General features: G+C 43.7%; 1 protein-coding gene across 1 annotated transcript in view; it reads right to left on the reverse strand.

The window, feature by feature from the left end:
- LOC111674421 (pair-rule protein odd-paired-like) overlaps positions 1 to 25842 on the reverse strand; it is a 39039-nt gene extending 13197 nt beyond the window's left edge. The window contains exons 1-2 of the mRNA XM_023434851.1: positions 24752 to 25842; positions 24216 to 24675 (exon numbers count right to left, since the gene is read on the reverse strand). Of these exons, the coding sequence (XP_023290619.1) occupies positions 24216 to 24568 (353 nt within the window). The 5' untranslated portion in view covers positions 24569 to 24675; positions 24752 to 25842. The remainder of the gene's footprint in view (positions 1 to 24215; positions 24676 to 24751) is intronic.
- Positions 25843 to 26206: the final 364 nt, after the last annotated feature.

A 26206-nucleotide genomic window follows, 5' to 3' on the forward strand; every position in this document is an offset into this window, starting at 1 on the left:
AATCAACCCAAAACCTTCAACTCCAGTCAAGTTCGGTATATATACCTCTTCAACAGAACTTCAACTATCGTCGTAGTTCCTTCGGAAGTAATTTCAAGGAAAGTTCAACGGCTCCCATTGAAACGTTCTCGTTTTGAGTTTGCGACACGACAGCTTCCTAAAAGACCTTTAAGGCGTTATGGAAGTGTCACAAGTATATACCAAAAAGTCGATATATACAAATTTTCTGCAAACCGGGTGCACCGAATTATTTGAAACTTCAACAAAAGTGATTATGAAAGCCCTAAGAAGAAACGCGATGTTCGTGAAATTTCAGTTTTCGAACAAAAAAAATGTATTTATCTCGGACAATGAACAAAAAAAGGAATTTTGCGAGTTTCAAGGCCTTCATAATCACGTGTTAAGGTTACAAATCATTCGGTGCCCTCAGTTCAGAGAAAAGTTTTATAAATATTTTAACTTCGGACCTTAAGGTGATACGAAAAGATCATTTTATACATATCAAAACGTGAAGATCTTCATAAAACTTTTCTCCAAATAGGGTCGGAATAACCTGAAACTTTAAAACCTGATTATGGACGTCCCAATGAAAATCCCAAAACTCGGGAAGTTTCATTTGTCGACAAAACGTCTTTTTTGGTTCAAATCCGAGATAAATACACCTTTTTTTCTCGAAAATGGAAATTTCGTGAGCTTCGAGACTTTTATCGGGACCTCTATAATCACATATTAAAGTTTGAAATGATTCGGTTCGCCCAGTTTGGAGAAAAGTTGCATAAACATTTTCATGTTTATATATAACCCTTTGGTATCGCCTTAAACGGCCTCTGGATTTCAATTTCACCATCGGGCGACCCTCGGCCCTATTCGGCGACATCTCGCGGTGAAAATGGCGACAAGCCTTATAAAAATCCGGACGTAGTTCCCCGGAGTTCCGCGGAAGGCGCCCCAGGAAGAGAATGTGGAGCAGCTCCATTGAGAGAGTTCCCTCGCGAGGGGCCGAATCGCCGTGATGGCGTCCACCTCGGAGCTTAACGACGGATTAAAGAAACCGGTCGTCGACCCTGTCTGCCCGTATAACGACCTGAGAAGTTTCGATGACAGACGGAGGGGCGTCTTCGGTCGGGCAAGGCTGGCAGGTCTTCCCGTCCAACTAGTGCGGACGACTTTAAAAATAGTCGAGCCGCGTCTCTCTCTCTCTCTCTCCCCCGGCATGCGGGCTCGCCCGGTCTCTCTTGCTCCTCGGCGCAGTTGCGAAACCGTCAAACGAGTCGAACGAGCGAGGCTTCCGGGAAGCGCGCGGAGGCCCCTGCCGTGACGCGTTCGCCGCATTGGAAACCGATCCGAGATTAGCGTCTGAAGGAAATATTCACAAAGGGACAAAGGCAAAATGATCGGAGGTCGATGGGCGGCCCTATTCCCGGGATCACGGGCGAAAAGAGGTGAGCATTATTTAGAAGACGTGATCATTGCCTAAACAACTGATACGGCTAAACCAAGACTGTCCCTAGGAACAGTGGACAGAAAGAACACTCACAAGGAAGGTATACCAGGTCGATCTCTCCGATTTGATATCTTTTATAATATGTTATAGTAGACTAAGCGACACGTATTTTTTTGATCTGCCATTAAACACTTTAAGGGGGTAAAACCACCATCCAAAGTAAGGCCTGTGAGGGGTGGCTCACCTCTTAATTTTTTTTTAAGTACCTCCTACACGTCAAAGAAGAGAACCACGTGCCTGTAAAGGCAAATGGAGGGTGTAATAATATCACTATAAAGTCCCCATTGTGAAACGAGTTGTACAAAAGTCAATTCCCCGGTAAACAGGTTAAATTTCCCGGGAATCGGATTCCCCCAGCGGTCGGCGACGATAACCCGTCTAGAGTCGATCACCTGACCTCGCGAAGCCAGTCTAACGCCGCGGCTAATGGCTAAATGTAGCGCGACTACGTTCAAGGGGTTACGTGTCGCAGAGGTCTCGGCGCAGGCGCACGGAAGGGACACACACATATTCATATATATATATAAATGCTCGGCGCGAGCCATATACCGGCACGGCACACAAAGAAAAAGGCGCACATATACACACGTCGGCACTTGCGTAAGCCAGACAATGTCGGAAATAGCAGCGCGGGAAGTGGGGAGGGGGACAGAGGGCGAGTAGAGTCGAGGGGAAGGTCATCGGGCTGGTGAACGCTCGTCTCGGGGATTTCTCCTCGGGAGACGGGGGAGGTCGCGGGAATTAGGGGGAAATCTGGGGAACTGGGGGGGAGTGGGGGGCGTTCGCACGTGTCGCCCCGGAACGAGTTTAATCGAACGCGGCCGCTCGGCGGGCGCTGACGTCTCCCTCGCTCTCTTTCTCTCTCTAATCCCGGCTGACCTAGGAATGCGGAAAAGGACACACTGATGCGGGCGCACTGGCTCGGGGAAGGGGGTGGGGCGGGGCGAGGCGCGGCAGGGGGAGGGGGTCTGTTTACTCGTCCCGGGAAACGGAGCGAGAGAGGAGGCAGATTTCAGGGCGGGGGCGAGGGAGACTCTCGTGTTATTTGTTTACAACCCCGACTGGATGCCGGGAATCGATAACGACGAAGGAATCGAGGGTGGGATGTCTTCTCATTTGTTGGTGAGTTAAACCATTTGCATCATTAGCGTATATATGTATATATACGCTCAGTTGTCTTGTTCACTATCACCGGAGCGTATATATACGCTCAATTTTACTGGTCAGTATCATTCAGCCTGAAATTTGGTGATAAGGACCCTCTTTTTCATACTTCCTTACGATGCAAATGGGTGAGTGACGTCGAAGAGGTTTTGTTTATAAAACTTTTCCTCCCAACTCGGTTTACCGAATAGTTAGAAACTTTACGACGTGAATAGGGAGACTATAAGGAAGGCCCTGAAACTCGTGAAATTTCAATTCTTTTCACATTTTGTTTATAGGTATTTTGAAAATAGTTTATAGAAAATGTAATTCCGGGAGTTTCAGGACCTACCTTAGGGTCTCCATATTCACGTTTTAGAGTACGAAACGATTTGAGACACCCAGTTCGGAGAACAGTTTTATGAACAATTGAGCTTTCGAAGGCCTGAAAGTGGCCTCAACTTTCACCTCTCCTTAACTCGAGTTACGGAAGGCAAGGGTTGACTGCTCAGGAGGAAAGGAAAAGAAGAATTTGACCTTGATTGGAAAAGTGAATGGACTTTACATCGTAATGCGGTGAGATCGATGCCATAAGAAGTAATTACGATTTCTGAGGATTACGATTAATGTCTACGTTTAATCTCCACTTTTTCAGGGTGCTTTTTATTTCAACGCACGTCAAAGGATCACGATGGTAAGGCTCCATGGGATGCCGAGATTTTCGAATCATCGATTCAGCTTGGCATCACGTAGTAACGTTAAATTTTGTTAAATTTTAATATCTCGATGACGCTGGACTTCATAATCCAAGGAAACGAGAAAATCTCCCGAGCGAGCGATTCGTGGTGATTTATCGCGATTTATCGAGAAAAAAGAAAATATATATCCGGAGCTCCGGGCAAAAAAGTCACGCAACGGATTAAGAGCAGACGCCGCAAAGCCCCGGAGATCTTTATCTCTAGGAATTATTTATCGTTGACGCGGAGATATATAATCACCGTCGCTATTAATATGCCCTGAGAATAGGCAACGGAGCAAAACTTAATTCCCGGTAAGGAGGGCCAATATTAACGCACTCGGCGAAACTTTTACCCAAGCCGAGAGTCCCCGCCATATTGGAAAGCAGGTTCAAGGTCACCTCAAGGTCGGACGCGAAGTCAGTCAAAACGAAAACAACATCGAGCGACAGAGAGAAGAGAGAAATCCGAGTTCCCTTGGAAATGTATAATCGGAGTCTGGAGAAGAGGATGCAAGGCCGTTAGTGTACCGAATTTTGTATGTTGTATATTTCATGTTTGTATAAAACATGAGATATAGTAAAACAACGCGAATGAAATAAACGTAACGGCAGACATAATCCCAGGATTTCTAGTTCTATCTGTACGTGTAAATGCAATTGTACCAATGAAATAAATCAATAGAAAGATCTGAGAAGTAATGCAAAACCGGGGAATGAAAATTCCCCGGAGTTTAATCTCCCATTTAACATTAGAAATAACTTGCGACGCTCTTTGAATATTTTCCGAGGAAAACAGCCAAAAAGTGTTAATCCCACGTCCTGTTTACACGGTTTATACTCGAGGCAGTTCGGATGGTAAAAGAAATATTTCAATCGGAACAGTTTCTCAGACTTTCAAAGATAACCAAGCCTCGGGGGTATACGCAAATATATACGTTAATTATACTTCAAGTACACAAGCGGAAATGTAACGTACGCGTTATTCCGAGCACTTCAAAGGCCGGGAAACGTTCTCGAGGCAAAGCCAAAAGAATCCCACGATTGCAGGGTCGGTTTTAAAATAAAAGCGAAGCGCGGCGATTAAGCCGGAAGAATTATCGCGACGCGGAATGGCCGCCGCGGCGTTTTCTCTCCTGCGCAATATCCCCGCGCGCGTCATCGATCTTCCGCGAGGCGGAATCGTTAGCGGAAACCGCTCGTGCTGAATGGAGGCTTGTTGGCACGAAAGAGCACAAAGTCATCGACATTCTTTGGCACCGTGGGCGCCCTTTAAACGAGCCCATTACCCGAGTAGAGAATTCCTTTGAAGTTTATACCCCCGAAAAAAAAAAAAAGAAAAATACAGGCGCGATAAAAGGCCGCGGGAAATGTCACGCCTCGTTGGCGGATTTTCCGAATATCTGGCCGGGGGAAAAAAAAACCAGAAGAAAAGGATGGAATCCGTAATGACGCACGATTCGGCAAAGTTATTGGATTTCTGGCTCCCAGGGTCACTGCGGAGTATGCAAGGAATTTCTATTAGAGGGCCAAGAAGTAAATTATGCGATCGTTTATGCGGATATTTTATATATTTTGTACGCATGGATGACAATCGCGTAAAGTGCGGATAAGGGTCAGGGAAAAATAATCATAACGATGACGTGAAATATTTTTCACTCGATAGGGTGGAATTTCAAATTTTCGCCGATCTAGCGACGCGAGCGCCACTCGCGGGAAACGAGGGAACTTCACTTCTACGTGACCAAAACATTTCCTACCGACGTAAATGACCTAAATTGCTTTTAATATCGCAATTAAAGCGATGTGAAAGTGGCGTCAAGGAGGTATCGTTTATGAAACTTTTCTCCGAACTGGGTGTACCGAATCGTTTCAAACCTGACAATGTGAATATGCCAGCTATAAGAAATGTCCTGAAACCCCTGAAATTTCAATTTTAAGATAATTTGTTCATAAGAATTTTCAACAATTATGAAAAATGAAATTTCGCGAGTTTCAGGACTATCTCAGGGTTTGCTTATTAATACGATAAAATTTGAAACAAATCGGTACACTCAATTCAGAGAAAAGTTTCATAAATGTTGACCCCTAAGAAGCCACTTTCACTTCCCCTCAAGATACGCACAAACCCGCTAACAGTCAATAATTGTTAATTGCAAAATTTCATCGAAGAGGCGCTCTCGGCACTAGAAAAAAATCAGATCTTGGGCCCTTAACGTTATTTCTACCACGATTTTGTGTATACCTATTTCGATCAAAAGGTTTTGATGAGCTGGAGGAAAATGATACCGCTAAATAAATTTAACAATTATTATACGAAAACTCAAGACATTAAGAAAAAATTATTAAACTTTGAAAATAATTTCAAGTTAAAATTTTGAAAGTCTTTCGACACCTTTGGTAGAAATAGTGTTAAAATGGGGACGATTTCAGTACACGCCGTCGTATTACATCTCCTTATACTACTCCGTAGGGGTATCTATACAAGGGAGGGAAAATCCAAGATGGCCGCGACGTCGAATTTCCACAGGGAGACGGACGAGAGCTTGAATTCCATGCATCATCGGGCGTCCGTAACCGACGCAAATTATCGCCGCCATTGTGCGCCGGGAAGCGACCTCCCGGGAGACAGGCGTCGAAACAAAGAGACCGAAAGAGAGAGAGAGAGAGTTTTGGCACGGAGCACCGGAGCTTCGAAAAAGAAAGCACGGGCGCGCGTAAATTCCTCGCGTAGGTGATATCTGAGGCTCGGCGCTTCCGAAAATAGCGTCGGTTATAAGATACAACACGGAACGGGCAGCGTGCAGAGACAGCGGGAGAGATCGAGTACGCCCGAGAGCAGCGCCCCCTTCTCGCCCTCTCTCTCCCACCGCCTGAGCGGCCGACTGTCCGTCTCACTCGCGCGACCGCGGCCGAGAGAGACGGAGGCAGGGTTGCCAATTATTATACTACATTTGTACCATCACTTAAGTCGTACTATGCACTTTTTTAAAACAATAATAGCAGGCGAATTGTATCGTTATTCCACTAGAAAATGAAACCATGACTGAGAACGACTTTACCATTCTTTATGAATATTTCTGTCGATATTCCTACGTTTGTTCGCAAAGTCATTTGAGCTTTGTTCAAATTGGGGACGGAATTAAATTCTTCGGTTTTCTATCTCCAGTTCGTTATCAGTATTGGCGTTTAGTACGTGTTCGGTTTCCGGTTGATTCGTGAATTATTTCAAATGAGCGTTATAAAATAAGTGTATTCGACACTGTTAATTATTTAATCCGTTTGTTGCATTTATTTTATTTCTTAAATACGGGCAAGGTGTAGGACCTCGATGTTTCGATATTTCAACTTTTCAATTTGTACCGGTATTTTCATCATTGCGTGGGTTTCTACGATTAATTTTAATTCTACTGTACTAGAATAAACGGATGCTGAGGTTGGCAACACTGGACGGAAGCCAAGCGGGTCTTCATTTGCCGCGAAACCCGCGCCGAGGTGGACGTCGGGTCGCATCGGGAAGCATCGGCCTGGCAGAGAGACATTTTCCGGCGCTACTTAGCGGCAAGGAAACGTAAACAAATGGAGGAACGCATTTGCAGGGATATTTTCGTCTTCTTTCCGAGTGTACCGCTTGTTTCGGGATTATCGGTGGACCGGTGAAGTGGGTTAATGGAACTCGCGCAGAGACGAGAGAAGAGCGACATGGAGTAAAACCGGAAATGCACCGATGAGGGTTCCGGTCAGGAGTGGGACTTATATTGTAAAGCGATTTTAGTAAATAAACGAATACCTTGACGTTACTGGCTTCTTTTTATCCCCTTGGGTCCCATTTAACAATATTAACTCAGGAAATCGTGGATTTTAATGCTCGAAAAATGACATGGAAATCACTAAAACATTGGCACAATTTTAAGGTCGTGCGTCACTTGTTACCGAATCGCATTATTGTGTCATAACGAAATTAAAGGAAATCGTTTTCACTGATTTCCGAGTGAATATTACGGAAAACGCGTATATAAATGCGTTTACCGACATGAGGGTGGATGTTAAGACGCGATGATTATTATAGGAATAGATTCGAATAAGTAACGGATCAGGTTTACCCGTAGCCTGGAACGACTGGATATATCGAACGTGAAAAAGAGCAAACTCACTTGTTAATTAATGCGCCTGGTTTTATCGACGCTCCGAGCGGGATGGCGGAAAAAGATGGTAGAAAAAAAAAAGTGGTCAGTGGAACTGACCACTCGGCATGAAACAGTTTAAACACAAGCATGCGGTAACCTGATAGTGCCCCGAGTATGTATATCCTTCGTACATATGTACGGGTTTTTAGACACATACCGGCGTCCTCGCTAAACGGGATAAAAAGAGAGGGTAAAGCGCCTCAAGTAGTTCCACGACCTGTTTTTTCAATGGTATCATCAGACACGAGGCATTCTCGACAAAGTCGCGAACTAAGGCTCATATTCCCGTGTCCATGACAAAGGAAAATGAACCTTACGAACACAAAAAAAAAAGAACGGAGTGACGATACATCAAATAAAGCCGTAAACTCCCACTGGATTGAATTAATCAAAAGTAGACATTTGTCAATGGTCACCCGCAATCTATCGAAATAAAAAGAAATTTTAGAACGTGTACATATGCCGGCCATTTTGCAACCGTCAATTTGACTCGTGAGTAAACCGTTAAAAAAAGGATACAAAAAAATTGAAATTTTATAATTACTCACATTAGAGACATGAAACTTATAAATCTACTTATGTACCTTATGTATATGTAATTTCAGGATATCTTTATCACAGTAGCCTCAACAGAAATTCACGGAAGTATAGATCAAAAAAGAAAAAAGCGTTCCATGAGCAACCTCTCGAATTTATCTCCCCTTTTCGATACGGGAGAGAATCCCGGTGATATAAAAAAATGTAAAAAACGGAAGAAATCGGAAACGGCGAGGTCCAAGGTGACCAGATATTTTGCGCCGGTCGAGATAACCGGCCGTGGGATTTTCTGCAACCATTGCGAAAACTCGGTTATACAGGCTCTTAGATAACCAGAGAAATAAAAAAAAGAAAAAAAAAAGCGGCGTACCATCGGCGAGTTGCGATGGAAAAAGCGCATCATAAATATCTGCCGTATAACCTGCGAAACGTCGGGTTCCAATTTATCTATGAAAAAAAAGAAAAGAAAAGAAAAGAAGAAAGGTCCGCTTTGTCAGCCTCCCAGCGAGCGAAACAGGCCCCGCTAGGAATGCAATTGGGAATGTGTAACGCCGGGACAGTTGGCTTTTTCTCTCCATCTGAGTCACTCTCGACTCGTAATACTCTCTAGAAAAGGAGAGAAGAAAAAAACGAAAGAAAAAAAATTGTCCGACAATATCGCCCAAGGGACCAAAACGATCGTAAAATGGCGACGCGAGGTCGTTCGGATTTGGCGAGCTCCTGCTTTCATCTGGCCGCCTTAAGGTGATATAAAAGTGTATATGAAGTGTATATAAAATGATATATATACTGTAACGTGGGTAAATTTTTGCCACGACGACCCTACATTTCGGTCAAGGTTGCTTTTTTCGCGTTTTTTACAGGATCCAAGGTCTGACGGTCACCGACCCGGGGGTAAGCAAACCTATTATTAATTGATTTTAGTTGTCTTTTAGGGATCCACGGGAACTCTCCCGATCAGAAAATCATCTATTTATTTTCTGAGTTCCCGGACGTGCCTCTCGAGCACTCGCAGGAATATTCGGGATGAATATTTGCCGAGGTGTTCCAGAGCTCGCCGAATTTCTGTATAGCGTAGCGAGGCTCCGGTCGTCAAGGCCGGAGTATGAACATACTAATTTAAAACTTCATCACCGTGGTTACGGAGGGCCCTAAAGAAGAACGCGATGCTCGTGAAATTACATTTTTTTTTAACGAAAATTTGTATTCAATTCGGAGAAGAACCAAAAAGAGACGTTCTTTTTCTTGAAAAATGAAATTTCACGAACGTCGCGTTCTTCCTTAGGGCCTCCATAATCACGTGTTAAAGTTTCACATTATTCGGTGCACCCAGTTTGGAGCAAAAGTTTCGGGATAATTTCTAGGGAGTCAGGATAATTTCTAGAGAGTCAGGATAATTCCTAGGGAGTCAGGATAATTCCTAGAGAGTCAGGATAATTCCTAGATAATTCCTAGGGAGTCAGGATAATTCCTAGAGAGTCAGGATAATTCCTAGAGAGTCAGGATAATTCCTAGGGAGTCAGGATAATTTCTAGAGAGTCAGGATAATTCCTAGAGAGTCAGTATAATTTCTAGAGGATCAGTATAATTCCTAGAGAGTCAGGATAATTCCTAGGGAGTCAGGATAATTTCTAGAGAGTCGGGATAATTCCTAGGGAGTCAGGATAATTCCTAGACTGTCAGGATAATTCCTAGAGAGTCAGTATAATTCCTAGAGAATCAGGATAATTCCTAGGTAGTCAGGATAATTCCTAGAGAGTCAGGATAATTCCTAACTACCCACGAGTCACGTGTCAATGTTTCGGACGGTTCTACCCAACACCCTTAAAAAAAAAATCTGTCTCATCCGATTCGACTGATTTAAGGGTGGTTTCACTTCTCCTTAACCAGTCAAAACCCTGGTTAAAACCGAGTGGGCTTTATGCGATGTATTTTATTTACTGGAAGAAAGAAAAAAAAAACGCTGGTTTTAACCGGAATGGGTCAAACTCTGCCAATCCTGACTCTGACGCGGACGTCGAGAGTTCTCGCAGCTACCGGAGGATATTTGCGGTTGTGATTCAGCGCCGTTCCCGGTCCCTCCGGGGTGTAAAGAAAGAAAAAGAGAGGGAGAAAGACCCGGGGAAAGAAAATCGAGGAAGGAGACCGACCGCAAACCTCACCCCAGATATACACCGAGCGGGTCTCATGCCCGAGACACTCCATCTTCCTCCTCTTCCTATTCCGTTCGCCGTTTAGTCGGCGAGACGGCCGTACAAAGTCTTGGTCCCCCAAAGAGAGGGAAAAGACGAGAGACAGAGAGAAAATCACGTTACCCGTACCATCCAGCCTCGTAAAAACGGCCCGCAAAAGACGCCAGGAATTACCATACGCCATGGAAGGAATAGTAATCCCCGTAACCTACGGAGAAAGCTTCCCCCCTTGACTACGTGGAATTACTTCGGAACTACTTGGGCGATGCTTTGTTTCGATACTTTCTAGGAATTAATTATATCACCTATGACCAACTCGACTCGATAATATTAATTGCTGATATAGGGTCCATGACGTTTCGCCGTCGATATTGCGTTATTTAATTTTTATAGAATTAAATTTAATATCACTTTTATACGTGACCTAACCTACCCTGACGCACATAATTAGGATACATTTTTTTGTACGAATTATTATATAATATAATGCCATGTAATTTAATGTAAATAATGGCAATTATTATACAATGACTTGGGGCGATGCTTTGTGCGCCCTTTAAACAATTTTCAATATTATCAAATGTAAATTGACTTTAAGTGCTAAAATAATTGTTAAAAGAGAAAGATCTTCAACACAACTCGATATTCCTGGTTACATTAATACGATCCCTAGAATATCAATTTTTCGTCTATCATCCGTAATAACAAATTCCATAGAAATATTCAGAGCAGCCCCATTGAGTAGTCTCAAGTACCACGTCACTATCCTCCTCCTTTTCCTGCAAGTTCTTTAAATCTCCGTCAGATCTCGCGTCCCCGTTCCCTCGTCCCAATGCAGTATCCCGAATTTTCCGCCTCGGCAAGGCGCGATATCGAGAAACCTTTCGAACAAAAGTTGTCCAGGGCGTCCGGGGTCACAACTTTCGTCTGAAAACTTTTCTCCCAGCTAGCAGGGTTAAGGCGGAAAGGAGAGGAAAAAAAAAATGGTTTCATTCGTCAGAGCGGGACGACCCGGCCCAACATGGCGGAACGAACGTCAACGTATCGGCGCGGGATCTCCCCCTTTTCTTCTCCTTTCTTTTCTCCTTTTCCGCGACTCCATTCCGCACCTCTCGCATAAAATACGACCTTTTCGGTTCAGTCACTCGGCGTGTAACAGGAAAACTGTTTACGACGCCCCGCAGTCATTCGCTTTGCAAATCAAATGCGCCTCCACGAGTCTTACTATCGATCTTGCGCTTCCAAGAACGACAGGAGGATAAACGACGCGAGGCAGATGTGTATGTGTGTATATATATATATAAAAGTGGGAGAACAAGAGGGTGCAGCCGAACGCGTTATATTGCATATCTGGAAAAGCAAAGGTTGAAATCCCCGAAGGTCGCCGCAGCTATCGTAAAAAGGAGGAAAAGGAACGACAAAGTGCCTCTGCGCATGCGCCTCTGCGCCGGCTCGGAAAAAGCGGAGGATGAAATTGATTTTATCGGCAGTTGCGATTAAAAGATTCCTACGAACGGATAGTGAGGAGAAAAATTCTGCACCGAGAAGAGAATTTCTTTGAATAGGTAATGCTCATTAGGATCAGATAACAGTTCTAATAGAAAGACCTCGTAATTACCCGATATATAGATGAAAAATAAATAAATATATATATATATTTTTCTTTTTCATTCGACGAAATAATATCCCAGGAATTTCTTTAAAGCTGCAATGCGTTTAATTGCAACAAACAACGGTGGAATATTTTATTCGATCTACCGGAGGAAAATGGCCTCTCGGTTATGAAAACATATTTCATTTCATTGTACTGAGAGTCCGAAGAAAGAATTTCCTTGAAAGAAAGGAGTTAGAAGGAATGCAAGATATGGTTTCGACTTCTTACTTTATCACCTTAAGATATGAAGTATTCGGAGTTAAACATCGGCATTTTTCAGTTAAGACTGTATTTCATTGATTTTATGCCGTAGTCTAACTCCATTCGAGAAGCAATATCTTCGAAAGAAATCAATTTCTTTCAATCTCAGTCAAATCGCAAAGTTACGCAAGCCTATTAATTTCTTGAAAAATAATAAATGCCTACCAGAGGCGTAAGAATATCGCGGATATAATAATAATTTCCAAGGTCTCCATAAAACACACTTTTCACCCTCCCCCCCCAAGATTATACGTAACACCGTAAGGGTGCCCATCTTTTTTCCATGAAATAAATCAAGAAAGGGGAGACAGAGAGTTCCGCCCCGAAGAAACGGCAGATCGTCGGGGGACGAGCTTTCGGTCGGTAAGGTAGGCGCCTCCACGCATACAGGTTATCCCCCGACAAGAGGGAGCCTTTTGTAGCCTCCGGAAACTTTCGAAATTCTACCCTTGAGTCTCCCCCTCCTTCCCCCCTCGCTTTTTCTCATCGTCACAATGGCCGCGATACCGACACCCTCTACTTCCACCCTGGGTATATCTTTCTCCCTCTTTCTCCCCATTCGTCCTTAAGGTCTAGGTAGAGGAACGGAAAGAGACGGAGAGCGTCAGAGGGCACCTGATGAGGCTCATTGTTACATTTTCCTAGGGTCCCTATTGTGCGGGGCCATTACCGCATGGCATGGGGATACATTTTGGTCCCGAAGGTTACTCGGCCCGGGGAAAGGGATATCCTTACGACGACCGGGGAAGAGGATAATCCCTCGGGAGGAAGCGGAATTCCTATTCTTCGGGGTGGAGGGGGCGGCAAAGGTCTCGATTTCTCTCGGGGACATTTTTGACCCTTTAAGAGTTTAAGGTGATATCAAACGGTCATTCTACATGAACCAAAACATTGAAATATATTCGTCGGAATAATTTCAAACTTTGACGCGTGATTATGGAGGGATGATCGTGAAATTTCATTTTTAACCAAAAGAGAAAGAAATGCGATTTTAGTTCTAGTCTAAGCTAAAGAAAAATTCTCTTTGAAAAATGAATTTCACGAGCATCGCGTTCTTCCTTAGGGCCTTCCTAATTACGTGCTGAAGTTTCAAAATTTTTGGTTAGTTTTAGTTTCTATATATATACATATAAAATATTTTATTTATCCCAGACTAGAATGAAGGTCAAATTTTTTTATTTGAAAAATGAATTTTACGAGCATCGCGTTCTTCCTTAGGGCCCCCCATAATCACGTGTCGAAGTTTCAAATCTCTCGGTGCCCCCCAGTTTGGAGAAAAGTTCTATAAATATTTTGACGTTTCATATAGAATAATCATTTAATATCACGATAATTCCGGGAGAAATGAAAATTCGGGAAACGAGCTCAACGTAGTATTCCTGGAAGCGTTTTTCTTTTTTTTTCGTGGGTATTTTTAGCGATCGGAAACATCCGAGGGCGTTCGCGAGATCAGCGACTGGGGATAAAAAAAAAGAGGAAGAAGATGAAGAATAAGAAAAGGAAACGCGACGAGGGAAAAAAGAGAGGAGAGTATGCTCTTTTTATAAAGCACGGCCCGCCTCTATCTCGCGGCAGTAAAAGTGTAAAATATTCTGTGACGTGTGGAGTGACTCACTCCACGTGGCCGGTAATTTGGACGAGCAGGAAACCCGGGAGAGAAATATCTCCTGGGAATGCTGTGCTCTCTGTCAGGTAGGCATTTACGCGAGTAATGAATTGCTCTTTGAATTAACTACGGGCACGGTCATTCCAGGCCGAGGGACGTCTAAACCGTAACATCGGTGTTAATACATGCCTACCGTTAATCGCACGATTAGGAGAGAGAGAATACGGTACACGGTATACCCTAAGTAAGGATAATGGATGCTCCACAAATCGCGGCGCTAATAATTTGTAGTACAGGAGGTTAGGAGGGGCTTAATGTGCGTGCACTTAATTTTAATAGCCCGTGGTTCAAATCGAAAGCGTATTAAAAGCGACTGATAACGTGGAATCGAGGTGACATCAAAGTGGCACGTAAGAGATCGATCGTTTATGAAGTATTTCTCCAAACTGTGTGTACGGCAATGTTTGAAATTTCATTTTTCATTAAAGAAAATATATATTTATGAAATTATCTTATAAACAAAAATTTAAGAAAATTAAATTTCCTGGTGGTTCAAATCAAAAGCGGATTAAAAGCGACTGATAACGTGGAATCGAGGAAAATGGCACCTGAGAGATCGATCGTTTATGAGGTATTTCTCCAAAGTGAGTTTACGGCAATGTTTGAAATTTCACTTTTCATTAAAAAAAAAATATATATATATGAAATTTTCTTAAAAAGAAAAATTGTTGAAAAATTAAATTTCTTAACTGTTGAGCTCGTGTTCACGTGGTGAGAGGTTGGAGGAAATTTTGATAAACGAGACCCCTCAACCGCCACGTTGAGAATAATAGTAACATCGTGTTATCATATTCAGAAGTTGTCCAGAGAAACTAATGCGGACTCCATCAATGGGGAGTAAAAATAAATGATCGCTCCATGATCAAAGTGTTTCATCTTGAGCGGTGCATAGGGGTGCGAAAAAAAAAAAAGAGTGTTTTATCAAAGCGGGTAAGGAGGCTCCCTGCTTATCGACTCGCGGCTTCTGGGGACGTGACTTACAAGAGGCAGGTGTAATACGGCAGACATCGGCGTCGGCGAGGATTTATACGTGATCGATGAGCGTGCACGTACGCGATTGGGTAACGCCATTTACTTGTCACGAGTAAATCGAGGAAGCGTTAATCAAGACGACCGACCCTGAGGCACGAAAAGAGAGAGAGAGGGGGCGAGAGAGTTTCTCCTCGAAGAATGATCGTTTCTGCTCTACTCGAGCCGGGATTTACGGTGCGGAAATGACTACGTCACCTGCCCGTTGAAAAAAAAAAAAAAACAACTACGTGGGATTTATCGCCAAGACTCGGAAGCAGTTGCCGTTCCTTCGATATTCTCTCAATTGATCAGTAAAACGTAGAAAAAAAGCGAGCATTACGATTTTCACCCTTTGGCTACTAAGAGCGCCTAAAGGCGCTCGACCGTTTGGTCCAATATTCCCTGCACGGTCAGGCGAATTTCGCCCATATGTCGAAATAACTCCGTGTTCAACGGGTTAACGGCGACTTCTATGCGATACAAAAAAAGAAACACCTTGTAATCGAGACCTAGCAGAGGTTTTCTTCTACACTGCTAAAATAAAAATCCATTTAACCGAAGAAATATATTATTTAACCCTTTGGCTACTAAGTACCGAGTTTATAAAAGAAAAAGAAAATGGCGTAGCGCGTTAGTGCCGAGTTTCCTTTAATAATAATAATAATTTCTTCCAATAGTACACGGTAATATTCTCAAATTTAATGCATTCGTTTTTCACTGCATGTACTGTACAATGCCTCCTCTGCAGATACGACATCGCCTGTGCAGGATGGGAGGGCATTGATGTCTCCCAGTGTACATTGTGGACATGAATGCCTCCCCTGCAGGTACGACATCGCCTGTGCAGGATGGGAGGGCATTGATGTCTCCCAGTATACGTTCACACGGCGTAACATTTTATTGCCATTACAACAATTGCAATTTTCCCTCCCAGGGTAATCCCGTTTACTGCATAATGAACACCGAAACGTCCCAGTCGGTCACGAGGAATGATTTAACGATTCGATGATCCGCGGCTTTCGAAATGACCGTCTATTTGCTCGTTACACCAGCTAAGTGCAGACATGTATCGGCAAGCTCACGTCGAGCGTAATTCCCTCTCCTGGAAAGGAGTCTGTCTCGCCTTTTTCCCTTTTCCTAGGTTCCCTCCGTTCAGATAGTGATTTCTAATCTCCGCTAGAAGATTAATTCAGAGGGTTTATCGGATCGAGCCGAAAGGTCTATCGCAATCTAATCTGGACCGGGAATAATGGGACGGCCAGACCGATCGGACGCGGATTAGCTAAGCTAAGATCATTATCCTTTCGCAATATTCCAGGCCCGCCATATTTCGACAAGTGCCTCATTAAATCCCGACACATGACTGGTCCTCAATTACCGCCTAATCCTATCGTGGCTTAAATCGTCACGCGGTCAGAATTCGTCACAATGTTCAATTGACATCGTCGAACAAGTTGACCGTGAACCCTTTATGACGTTTATTGTCCAGTTTACACGGGACAATAAACTTCATAAGGGCTGTCGCGTTTAATGAAAGTTATAAAAGATAACTGACAATTTTATAAATTAATTTAAAGTCTTCGTACTCTCTCGCTCTAAATTACTGTTTAATCCTGACGTGGCTTAAATCGTCACCATGTTCTAATGAAATCATCAGGCAAGCTGACCTTGAACTCGTTATGAATCACGAAATTTATTGTCCAGGTCAAACAAGACCTTGACTTAAAATTTCACGTTTCAAGAGAAGTATAAAAGATGACTGCCAATTTTATAAATTAATTTAAAAAGTCTTCGCACTCTCTCGTTCTAAATTACTGTTTAATCCTGACGTGGCTTAAATCGTCACCATGTTCTAATGAAATCATCAAACAAGTTGATCTTGAACCCATTGTGAGTCATGGAATTTATAGTTTCCTTTTGAACGGGACTTCGAACAATGAACCGTCAATTTCAAGGAAAGACATAAAATCCGACTGTTAAGTAAAAAATCCTGGCATTTACTCGTATTGAAATACCGTCTAATCCTGACCTGACTTAACATACATTAACATACACGTACAGTTCGAATATAAACGCCAGAGAACTCAACCTTGAACCCATTATGAGTCACGAAATATATCGAACACCTTAAATAAAAATTTAATTTATATCTCCATGTATAAAAAAGAAAATAACCTCAAAAGAAGTTGTTTCTATAATCTAATTATAAAAACCGTAACATAATTTCTGAATTAAGTTATATTGCCAGCTCTCAAAAGAAAAGGTGACATCAAANAATCTAATTATAAAAACCGTAACATAATTTCTGAATTAAGTTATATTGCCAGCTCTCAAAAGAAACGCTCGTTTCAGTACACCAAGAAAAAAAAAAAGGAAAAAAAAAAATTCACGCAACCAAAGAAAGATTTTCATAATTCGAAGTACAGTTATCTGCTTAAAACTCAAAATTCTCATAATCCTGAAGAAACGTTTCATCCAATTTATTCGAGTTAATACGAGTCAAATAATTATTCCTTGAATTAACAAAATATCTCCTTGATGCGACGAATCTTTTTCCTTCTCAGGGTGTACAGGTGAAATTTAAACGAAAGAAGGAGAAAAAGCCGACCTTGAACCCACTGAGTCAGGAAATCTGTTTTACGGCTTAAACCGGCCTCTGACTTACGGGTCTTCACTTGTAAAGTAAAAAGACTAAACAGTATATACGCTGCCCGTTGACGTTACAAATTCCAAAATACACAAGTTAGATCCTTTGTACCTCTCAAATCCTCTTAGCGAACAATCCTGATATATTTCCTCGTCCCAAACTAATCCCGACCCAGCTTGGATCGTCACGCGCTTCGATTTACACGAAGATTCGACCGAAAGCACGAGAATGGCCTTGAACCTATTGTGAGTCACGGAATCTACTTTACAGCTTAAACGGAACTTCGGTTCATGTGCCCTCACGTTTGAAAAAAAAAAAAAAAACCGTAAAAGACTGATAAATGGTTCGCCTTGATAAGGTTCGAAACGCAAGATTAATTTCTCTCCTGGCATTTAAGGTGACATGAAAGGGTCATTCTATATATCAGGATGTGAAGATATTTATTAAACTTTTCTCCAAATTGAGTGAAACTTCCGCACGTGATGCTTGTGAAATTTCATTTAAAAAAAAAAATGAAATGTATTTTATTTATCATAGACTATAATCAAGCAACATTTTTTGGTAAAAAATGAAGTTCTTCCTTAAGACCTCCATAATCACGTGGTGAAGTTACAAATAATTCGGTGCAACCACTGTGGGAAAAAGATTTATCAATATTTTGACGTCATATATATATAGTCCCTTTCATATCACCTTAAGGCCTCTCTGTCTCCCTCGCACAAAAGCAGCAAAAAATAGTTTCGTTGTCCCGGGTAACTCATTTGCAAGCTTTAAGTAGTTATGAAAGGGTCATTCTATCGGGCTTATAAATCGAAAGATAGAAACGCCACTTGTCTGATTTGCGAGGAAAATATCGAACAATCCCCCTAGACTTGTCATAAAAAAATAAATAAAAATAAAATACAGGAAAAATTTCCCATCCCACATAAGTCTCTAACTCTGATTCAGCTCAATTTGCTCCAATAAAGTCGGATCGAAAGCAGGAATTAAATCGGCCTTGAAGTTATTACAGTACACAGATCCCGCAAACATGAATTCCATTTTACGGATTGTGGCGATTTACAAAAAGAATTCGGAAAACAGTAACACGCAAACCTAATCGTCAATTTTATTCGTTTAAAAATTTAAAAATCGCCTGATCTGATCTGCAATTAAAATCATCAGAATTTTTTACACTCGTTATTAAAAAAATAAATAGAAAATTCTATAAAACCATAACATCTCTACTAAGCAAGTTACTAATTCCGGGCAAGCCCAATTCGCTCTAATAAAGTCAGAATGAAAGCAAGAGTTAAATCGGCCTTGAACCTACCATGAGTCACGCCGTTCACACAAGCCTGTAATCTAATTAGCAGCTAAAAAAATCCTAACATGCAGTCATGTTTCCAAGAAATAATCGTTAAATCCAGTCGAAACGATCACAAACAAATAAGACTCCGCAGTCGTTCTTAACCTCGGACCGTCTTCTACTTTCTGCTTTGCATCGGTGAAAACAAATAGAAATTTAATCGCTAATAAACCGATGAATTCCGACGAGAACGAGTGAGCTCGACCTTGCACTTGTTATGACATTAATCCACCGCGAAAAACATCAAGGCTCGAGACAATGTCACGACAAGGCAATAATTCTCTCTAATTACCCATTGCACTCCAGTAAAAAAATATTCCTCCACATTCCTATACGACGCATTTCACGCTCAATTAACAATGTAATTTCCCAGACAAATGAGACAAACACCGTATCTCTCTAACTACTCATTACAATCGAGAATAAACAATATTCGACATTCTTGCACGGCGCACTTTACGCGTACTTGAGGTGACACGAAAGTGTGATATGTACGTACCAAAAAGATCAAAATATTTAAAAAATTTTTTTCAAACCGGGTGCACCAAATTATCTAAAACCTTAACACGTGATTGTGGAGGCTCTAAGAAAAAACGTGCTGCCCGTGAAATTTCATTTTTCGAAAAAAAAATATATATACATATATCCGTTTTTTGGTTCTTATCCGAGATATGTAGAATATTTTTTTTTTTTTCGAAAAACGAAATTTCACGAGCATCGCGTTTTTCTTTAGGGCCTCCATAATCACGTGTTAAAGTATCAGATAATTCGGGTGCCCCCAGTTTGGAGTAATAAATATTTTCACTTTCTGTTATGTATATACCACACTTTCGTATCACCCTAAAGAGATAATGTTTCTTTCATGAAACTAATAAATACGGCACTCTCCAGGAAGTCTCTGACGACATTTACATCAGTAATTGCACGATTAATCCCAATTTCATAACCACGTTCGGTAATTCGGCGACAACGCTACTCTCTTTCCCAAGACTCGGTCAGAAAATTTCACGCGCGATATCAAAGTCCCCGTGATAAAGGAGTTATCACTCCCCGGGACCGCGAGAGGTTCAATCTCTCTCGCCACTTGTGAAATCATTCGACCACGTCGCGTTATCGCGGCTAGTCTCGTTGAAAACAACGCCGCTCGTCTCCAATCTCTATTTTTTTTTTAATATCTTTTTCGCGCCCGATCATTCAAAGCCGCTCTGCAAAATTATCAAGGAAGCCGTTAAATTCCTGGCACTAGCTTAGATTAAAATTCTAACGCCGATAATTCGACGGAATATCGCCTTCTCGGTAACTAATATGCAAATGTTATTATCAATCCAAGTGATTCACCGCGAAGCTCCTCTTTGTCGTACTTAAGACGCAAATTCATGCAAATTCCCGGAAAACGTGAACTGATAACAAATATGAAATTCATTTCGATACGTATAGAATTAAGATGATATAAATAACATTATGGGATATTTAAATGTTATTATCAATCCAAGTGATTCACTGCAAAACTCCTCTTTGTCGCACTTAAGACTGATACAAATTGATACAAATATCGACTAATTAATAAACATCGTTATTACTCTTAGAGGCATAGAATCAGCTCGAACTCATTTAAACAATTTTTTGATCATCTACTAAACGGAAAGAATACGTTCCAGATTTCCTTTAATATTAATTTCCTCAAAATTTCTATCAGCAATAATTTCCCTTATAGATAAAAAAAAAGGAAGAAGAAGAAAACTCGCAATCGTTGCAAATTAATCGATTGCGAGTTACGTACGTTATACGTAGTTCAAGAATAACCAGAAATGCCCAACTATATCGCGCCTTATCAGCACGTTTCATATCTTTGATAAGAGCTCTTCAACCATAGATTCCATAATCTCGTTTCCGTGATAATCGCATACGAGTCTCGAACTATCGTTCCCCAATATCGAGTAAACTTCGGGCTCTTCCAATTCCGAAACCTGCTCAATAATCAGTAGATAGACCCCAATTGACCAAATATCCCCGATCTCTGTTATCTATCCCCATATCTTCGCCTCTAGGGGACATTGACCCGACATCTCATTCCAGAACTGGGCAGAAATCCCACCAGGGATAAGTATAATCAGATTTCGAAATTTCAAGGTCGGCCCCTTTCCTCTAATAACAATATCTCTTTGCCTCTCTCTCTCTGATTCGATTCAGCAAAATTATTTATATTAATAAGAAAAAAGAAAGAATAATTCCCTAGATTAAAACGCGGCATCTAATGTTTCTACGCAAGATATACACAGTAGTAGAATTCATGTCGAGATTTGAAATTACACGAGAGATGTCACCGCGTTTAATAAAATAATAATAATATAAAACTGTACTTCTACCGTACTTCGGGTATTTCGGACGTAATTATTCTTATTCTTTGTCTGTACTATTTTGATTTCCCTTGAAATGTCAATAATTAACATAAAGAATAATGAATGCTCGCAATCATGAAAATAATAAATAAAAAAATCTAAAAAAAAATTAATTTACCCCACACTTTGAGTTACATACATTTAAATTACAATAACATGAAATTACTTCGCCAGTTAAAAAAAAAATGACAACGCATCCACGATTATGAATACAATTTTCCAATTATAAAATTGCCATCCAAGTAAATCGTTCATGAAACATTTGAACAAGGGAGGTCCTAACAGTGGTGAAATTTCATTTTTTCATAAAATTAGAGAAGGAAGTTATAAAAAATAAAATCAACACTTCACGGGTAAAATGACCTTCCTCGAGGTCACACTCACGTGGAAAAATCTCGAACTTCTCGGTACACCCAGTTCCGAGAAAAGTTCCATAAACAAGGCCCCTCAGATGGTACTTTCATATCGCTATGAGCACTTAAAAAGTCATAAAAGACAGCCTGTCCCAAGTCCCAAAATCCGAAAGTCGGGTTCCCTCCGAACAAGATGGCGTCCCTCGTCTTTCCACGCGAGTCGAGAAATGTCCAAAAGTTTCTGTCTAAAACTTTCCACCTATCCACTTCCCGATACCAAAGTGGATATCTGTCGAGGGTCCCGAGACATGTTCTCAATTTCAATTCATTTGGTCGATTGATCCAGCACCAGAAATCCATTCTTTTCGAGAAATTTCTTGATCTCGGCATGATCTCGACTCGAATCGAAGAAGATTTCAAGTCCAGTCAAGACTTTATATTTCAAGATCAAGATGTCTTATCTCAATGAAACCTTCTTAAGGTGATATGAAAGGGTCATTCTATATACATAAAACATCCAAATATTTATAAAACATGTTCTCCAAACTGGATGCACGAATTATTTGAAACATCAGCACTTGATTATGGAGGCTCTAAGGAAGAAAGCGATGCTCGTGAAATTTCATGAGATTTGCGCGTGAGATTTCATGAGATCATTGAAATTTCATTGAGATTTCATTTTTCGGGGGAAAAAAAAATGTCCTTTTTTGGTTCTTGTCCGAATTAGATACAAATTTTTCTTCAAAAAATGAAATTTAACGAACATCGCTTAGGGCCTCCATAATCACGTGATGAAGTATCAAATGATTCGCTGCACTTCATTAAAAGAAAAGTTTTATTCATATTTTAACGTTTCATATGCATAGAACAACACAATCACATCACGTTAAAACCCCATAAATTTATAAAAATTCTTTTTTTATTTATAGATATTTTGACGTTTTATATGCACAGGATGACACATTCACATCACGTTAAAACCCCATAAAAGGCAGCCTGTCCCAAGTCCCAAAATCCGAAAGTCGAGTTCCCTCCGAACGCGATGGCGTTCCTCGTCTTTCCACGCGACTCGAGAAATGTCGAAAAGTTTCCTTCCAGAACTTTCCGCCTGTCCACTTCCCGATACCAAAGTGGATATCTGTCGAGGGTCTCGAGACATGCTCTCAATTTCGACTGGATGGGTCGATTGACCGAGCACATCTCCCGTCCCTCTTATCGACGTCCATACACCTAGTCTCGCCCGAGGGTAGGGAGCGATCATCCGAGATCGGATTCCGGAAGCGGTCGAAAGAGGCCCCCTCTTGAAGACTGTTATTACCGCGTCTTACGGACAACTCCGATTCTCGGAAGCTTCTGCGTAATGCAGGACCGACTAACGCGAGGTGCGCGCGTCGCGCAATTGCGTCCTCGACGGAGTGTGATTCATCCGGCATTTCCATTTCCCCCTGCCGGGCAAGATTCTTAACGGCGGGTCATGCGGAGCTCTAGGTAGCAGTTTTCTCTCATTAACCGCCATATGGCCGGCAGGGTTGGTATTGATCGTTTCACCGGCTTCCGTGGCGACTCGAAAGATAATATGCCATTTAACTGTCTGAATCCCACGAGTCATTGAAAAACCATCCTCGAGAAGTACCGTCACGTCGACCTAGACACCCTCTAGAAGGAACCACCTCGTTCTTCCCGACTCCACGAGAACAAATTAAAAAATAAACCCAATCAAGTTACACCAGAGCCCAAAAACGCAAAACGTTATCGGAGCCAATCGCGCGTTTGATAACGCACTACGCAGTGCCGCCACAATTAAGACGTCTTAAAAATCGGGCTTCTTAGGAATTCTTTACATAACGTTTGTAAACATTTTCACGTACGCGGTAGCTAACCCTTTCGATCCTTGGGCCAGAAATTTCGACATGAGGACACTTTATATATATAAAAAATATATATATATCGTCTATCGGACGTCTACAGTAATCCGTTAAAACATTGGTCCAACTTCTTCACTTTCTCACCGCGACGAGCATTATTTTCATCCGTGAAGTTTGGGGCAGAAATTTCTTTTCGCTCCTAATATATATTGGGTTGGCAGCTGATTGTGGATTTTTAAATACCATCTATTGACAAAATCCGCAATCATTTAGTTACTAACTCGATAGGACCCTTTCGCAACGCCACAACTAACGCGCTATCGAAGTCAGCCCTAAGTGTCGAAGAAACGTCTCGACGGTTTGTCGATAAATGGTATTTAATCCTTTTAGTGCCGGACAACGACATATCGTCGTTTTACAAGTGCCAACGACATATCGTCGTTTTACAAGTGCCAACGACATATCGTCGTTTTACAAGTGCCAACGACATATCGTCGTTTTACAAGTACCAACGACTTCGGCCGGCACTAAAAGGGGTTAAAAATCCTCAATCACTTAGTCACCACCCCGATAGGACCCTTTCGCAACGCCACAACTAACACGCTACCGTCGAAGAAACGTCTCGTTGGTTTCAACGTCCAGAATACGTCTCGCCGAGGCAAACGCCCAGGATACGTCGGGTCCGGTCGAAGGTCGGCTTATCAAGACTCACAGTGGTTGCGCGGTCGCGCTCGGCGCGTCCGGCAGGAAGCTCTGCTGGGCGGCAGGGTGGTGTAGTATCTGGTGTTGGTGGTGGGTCGGCTGGTGCAGAGCGTGATGGTGGTGGTGGTTGTGGTGTAGGTGGTGGAAGTGTCCGGGCTGGGCTGGCGAGCCGGCCGGGGCGGGCCCTGGGGCGTTTACGAGGTTGTAGGGCTGGTAGAGCAGCTGCGGCTGTGCCTGGCCGGCGCCTGCCGAGGGCAGGACCTGGGTCTGGGCCTGGGGGTGCGGGTGCGGGGTTCCCTGGGTGGCCGTTTGCGGGCTCGCCGGAAGGACCGCCATAGCCGCGCCTCCTAACACCGGTGGCATACTTGCCCGATCGAGGCGGCCGTTAACATTATTCGACTACCATCGACCCGAGGCTGGCGCATCTCCCGCCGTCGATGAGCTCTTTCCCCTTTGTCCGCGGCACTACCCTGGAAAAGCCAACTATTACGGCCGCGCGTCGACTTAACCTCCCGTTTAACCAACCGGCATAGAAAAACAACTCACTGTTCACACTGGCACACGAGCGTCGATATATATAAGTATATATATATGTATATCCGGGGCACGATGGGGCGGGCCGCGTGCTTGGGCCCGCGATAGCTCTCACCTAACCTCACTTGTACGGTACCAGCCGCACCCGGGATCGCTCTCCTCGAACCTGCGCGGGGGCCGGTCGCGCCTCGACTGCGCCACTGGGGCTCCGCTCGGAGTGACCCGACCGCGCGCGCCTCGCGGTCCGGCTCGAGGCTCGAACAAAAGCCGCGCGCGCGGCTCTCGAGACGCCGAGACCGTCCGCGCGTAGGAGAGGCCGAACAATGGCGCGCCGCCCCCCGGAGGATCCTCGATATATACCTCGGGAGCGTATCCGCGATCTTTCCGGACGCGAGTTTGCGTGCGCGAGCCTGGATACGTCGCCCCAGCACTCTCGCGGTTGCCGAAGCGGAAGGGGTGGGTAACCGGGCTCGTTGATTCGGCGTAATGGCGTAACCCTCCTAGCGACTCCACTTGTCGTTGAGAATCCCTCGATAAGCGTAACTGCCTCTTCGGCGTGGCTTATCGATGGACCTTGGAAGAGCACCGAGATCGGTGAGCGGGACTGCGCGTCGCCCGGGCACTCCTGGAGACTCCACGAGCCTTGGGCCGAGCTCGCCAGGCTCTGCGGGTTCCACGAGCCTTGGACTGGACCCCGCCAGCCCCGAGATGGCGGCGCGCGCGCTCCTGCGAGGTTGAACGGACCTTGGAGCCGAGAGCCTCGGGGTGGGTCTCCGTCGGCCTCGCTCCGTCTCCGTCCCCCGCGGAAGGTCCGGTTTCGGTCGAGCGAGCCTTATAAGCAGGCCGTGGCGCGAGACGCCGAACGTCGCGACGCACCGCCGAACAAAAGACCTTGGCGCGAGGAGCGCCCCCGTGGACTCGACCAGCTTCTTTCCCCGCCCTCTTCTTCGGGCACCGTGGCCAGGGTAGCTCTTTCCGGGGTGGCGACGAGACTCGCGGCCGTGGCGCCCCGGAAGTCCCGTTAAATGGGTCAGAGTCGCGCGCGAGGGGAAAAGTAGTTTGCGCGGCACGCGAGCAGCACCGCGCGGAACAAGCCACGTCGAAGGCCGGTACCCTACTGCGGCGCCGAGGAGGCCCGCCCCCCACCACTCGGCCCGGCCGACTCCCCTGAGGCGCCCCCACCGCCGCAAGACACTCGCCAGACTTCGCCGACGTCGCTGCCTCCCCTCCCGGCGACCCTGGGGTAGCCGCGTCTCTCTCCCTCTCGCGCGCACCGCGGAAGCGCGCTCTCTCTCGCTCTCGCGCCGCGATGAGCCTAGCGTCTCGTGTATCCGTCTCGACCCCTCGCGGCGAGACTGCGCATTGCCCTCTCTCTTGCTCCGCCGGGATGGAGATGCGGGCTTCTCTCTCGCTCCGCCGGGATGGAGATGCGGGCTTCTCTCTCGCTCCGCCGGGATGGAGATGCGG

This window comes from Orussus abietinus, unplaced genomic scaffold (genome assembly GCF_000612105.2).
Source record: "Orussus abietinus isolate OABI.00-Male unplaced genomic scaffold, Oabi_2.0 scaffold127, whole genome shotgun sequence".
Lineage (NCBI taxonomy): Eukaryota > Metazoa > Arthropoda > Insecta > Hymenoptera > Orussidae > Orussus > Orussus abietinus.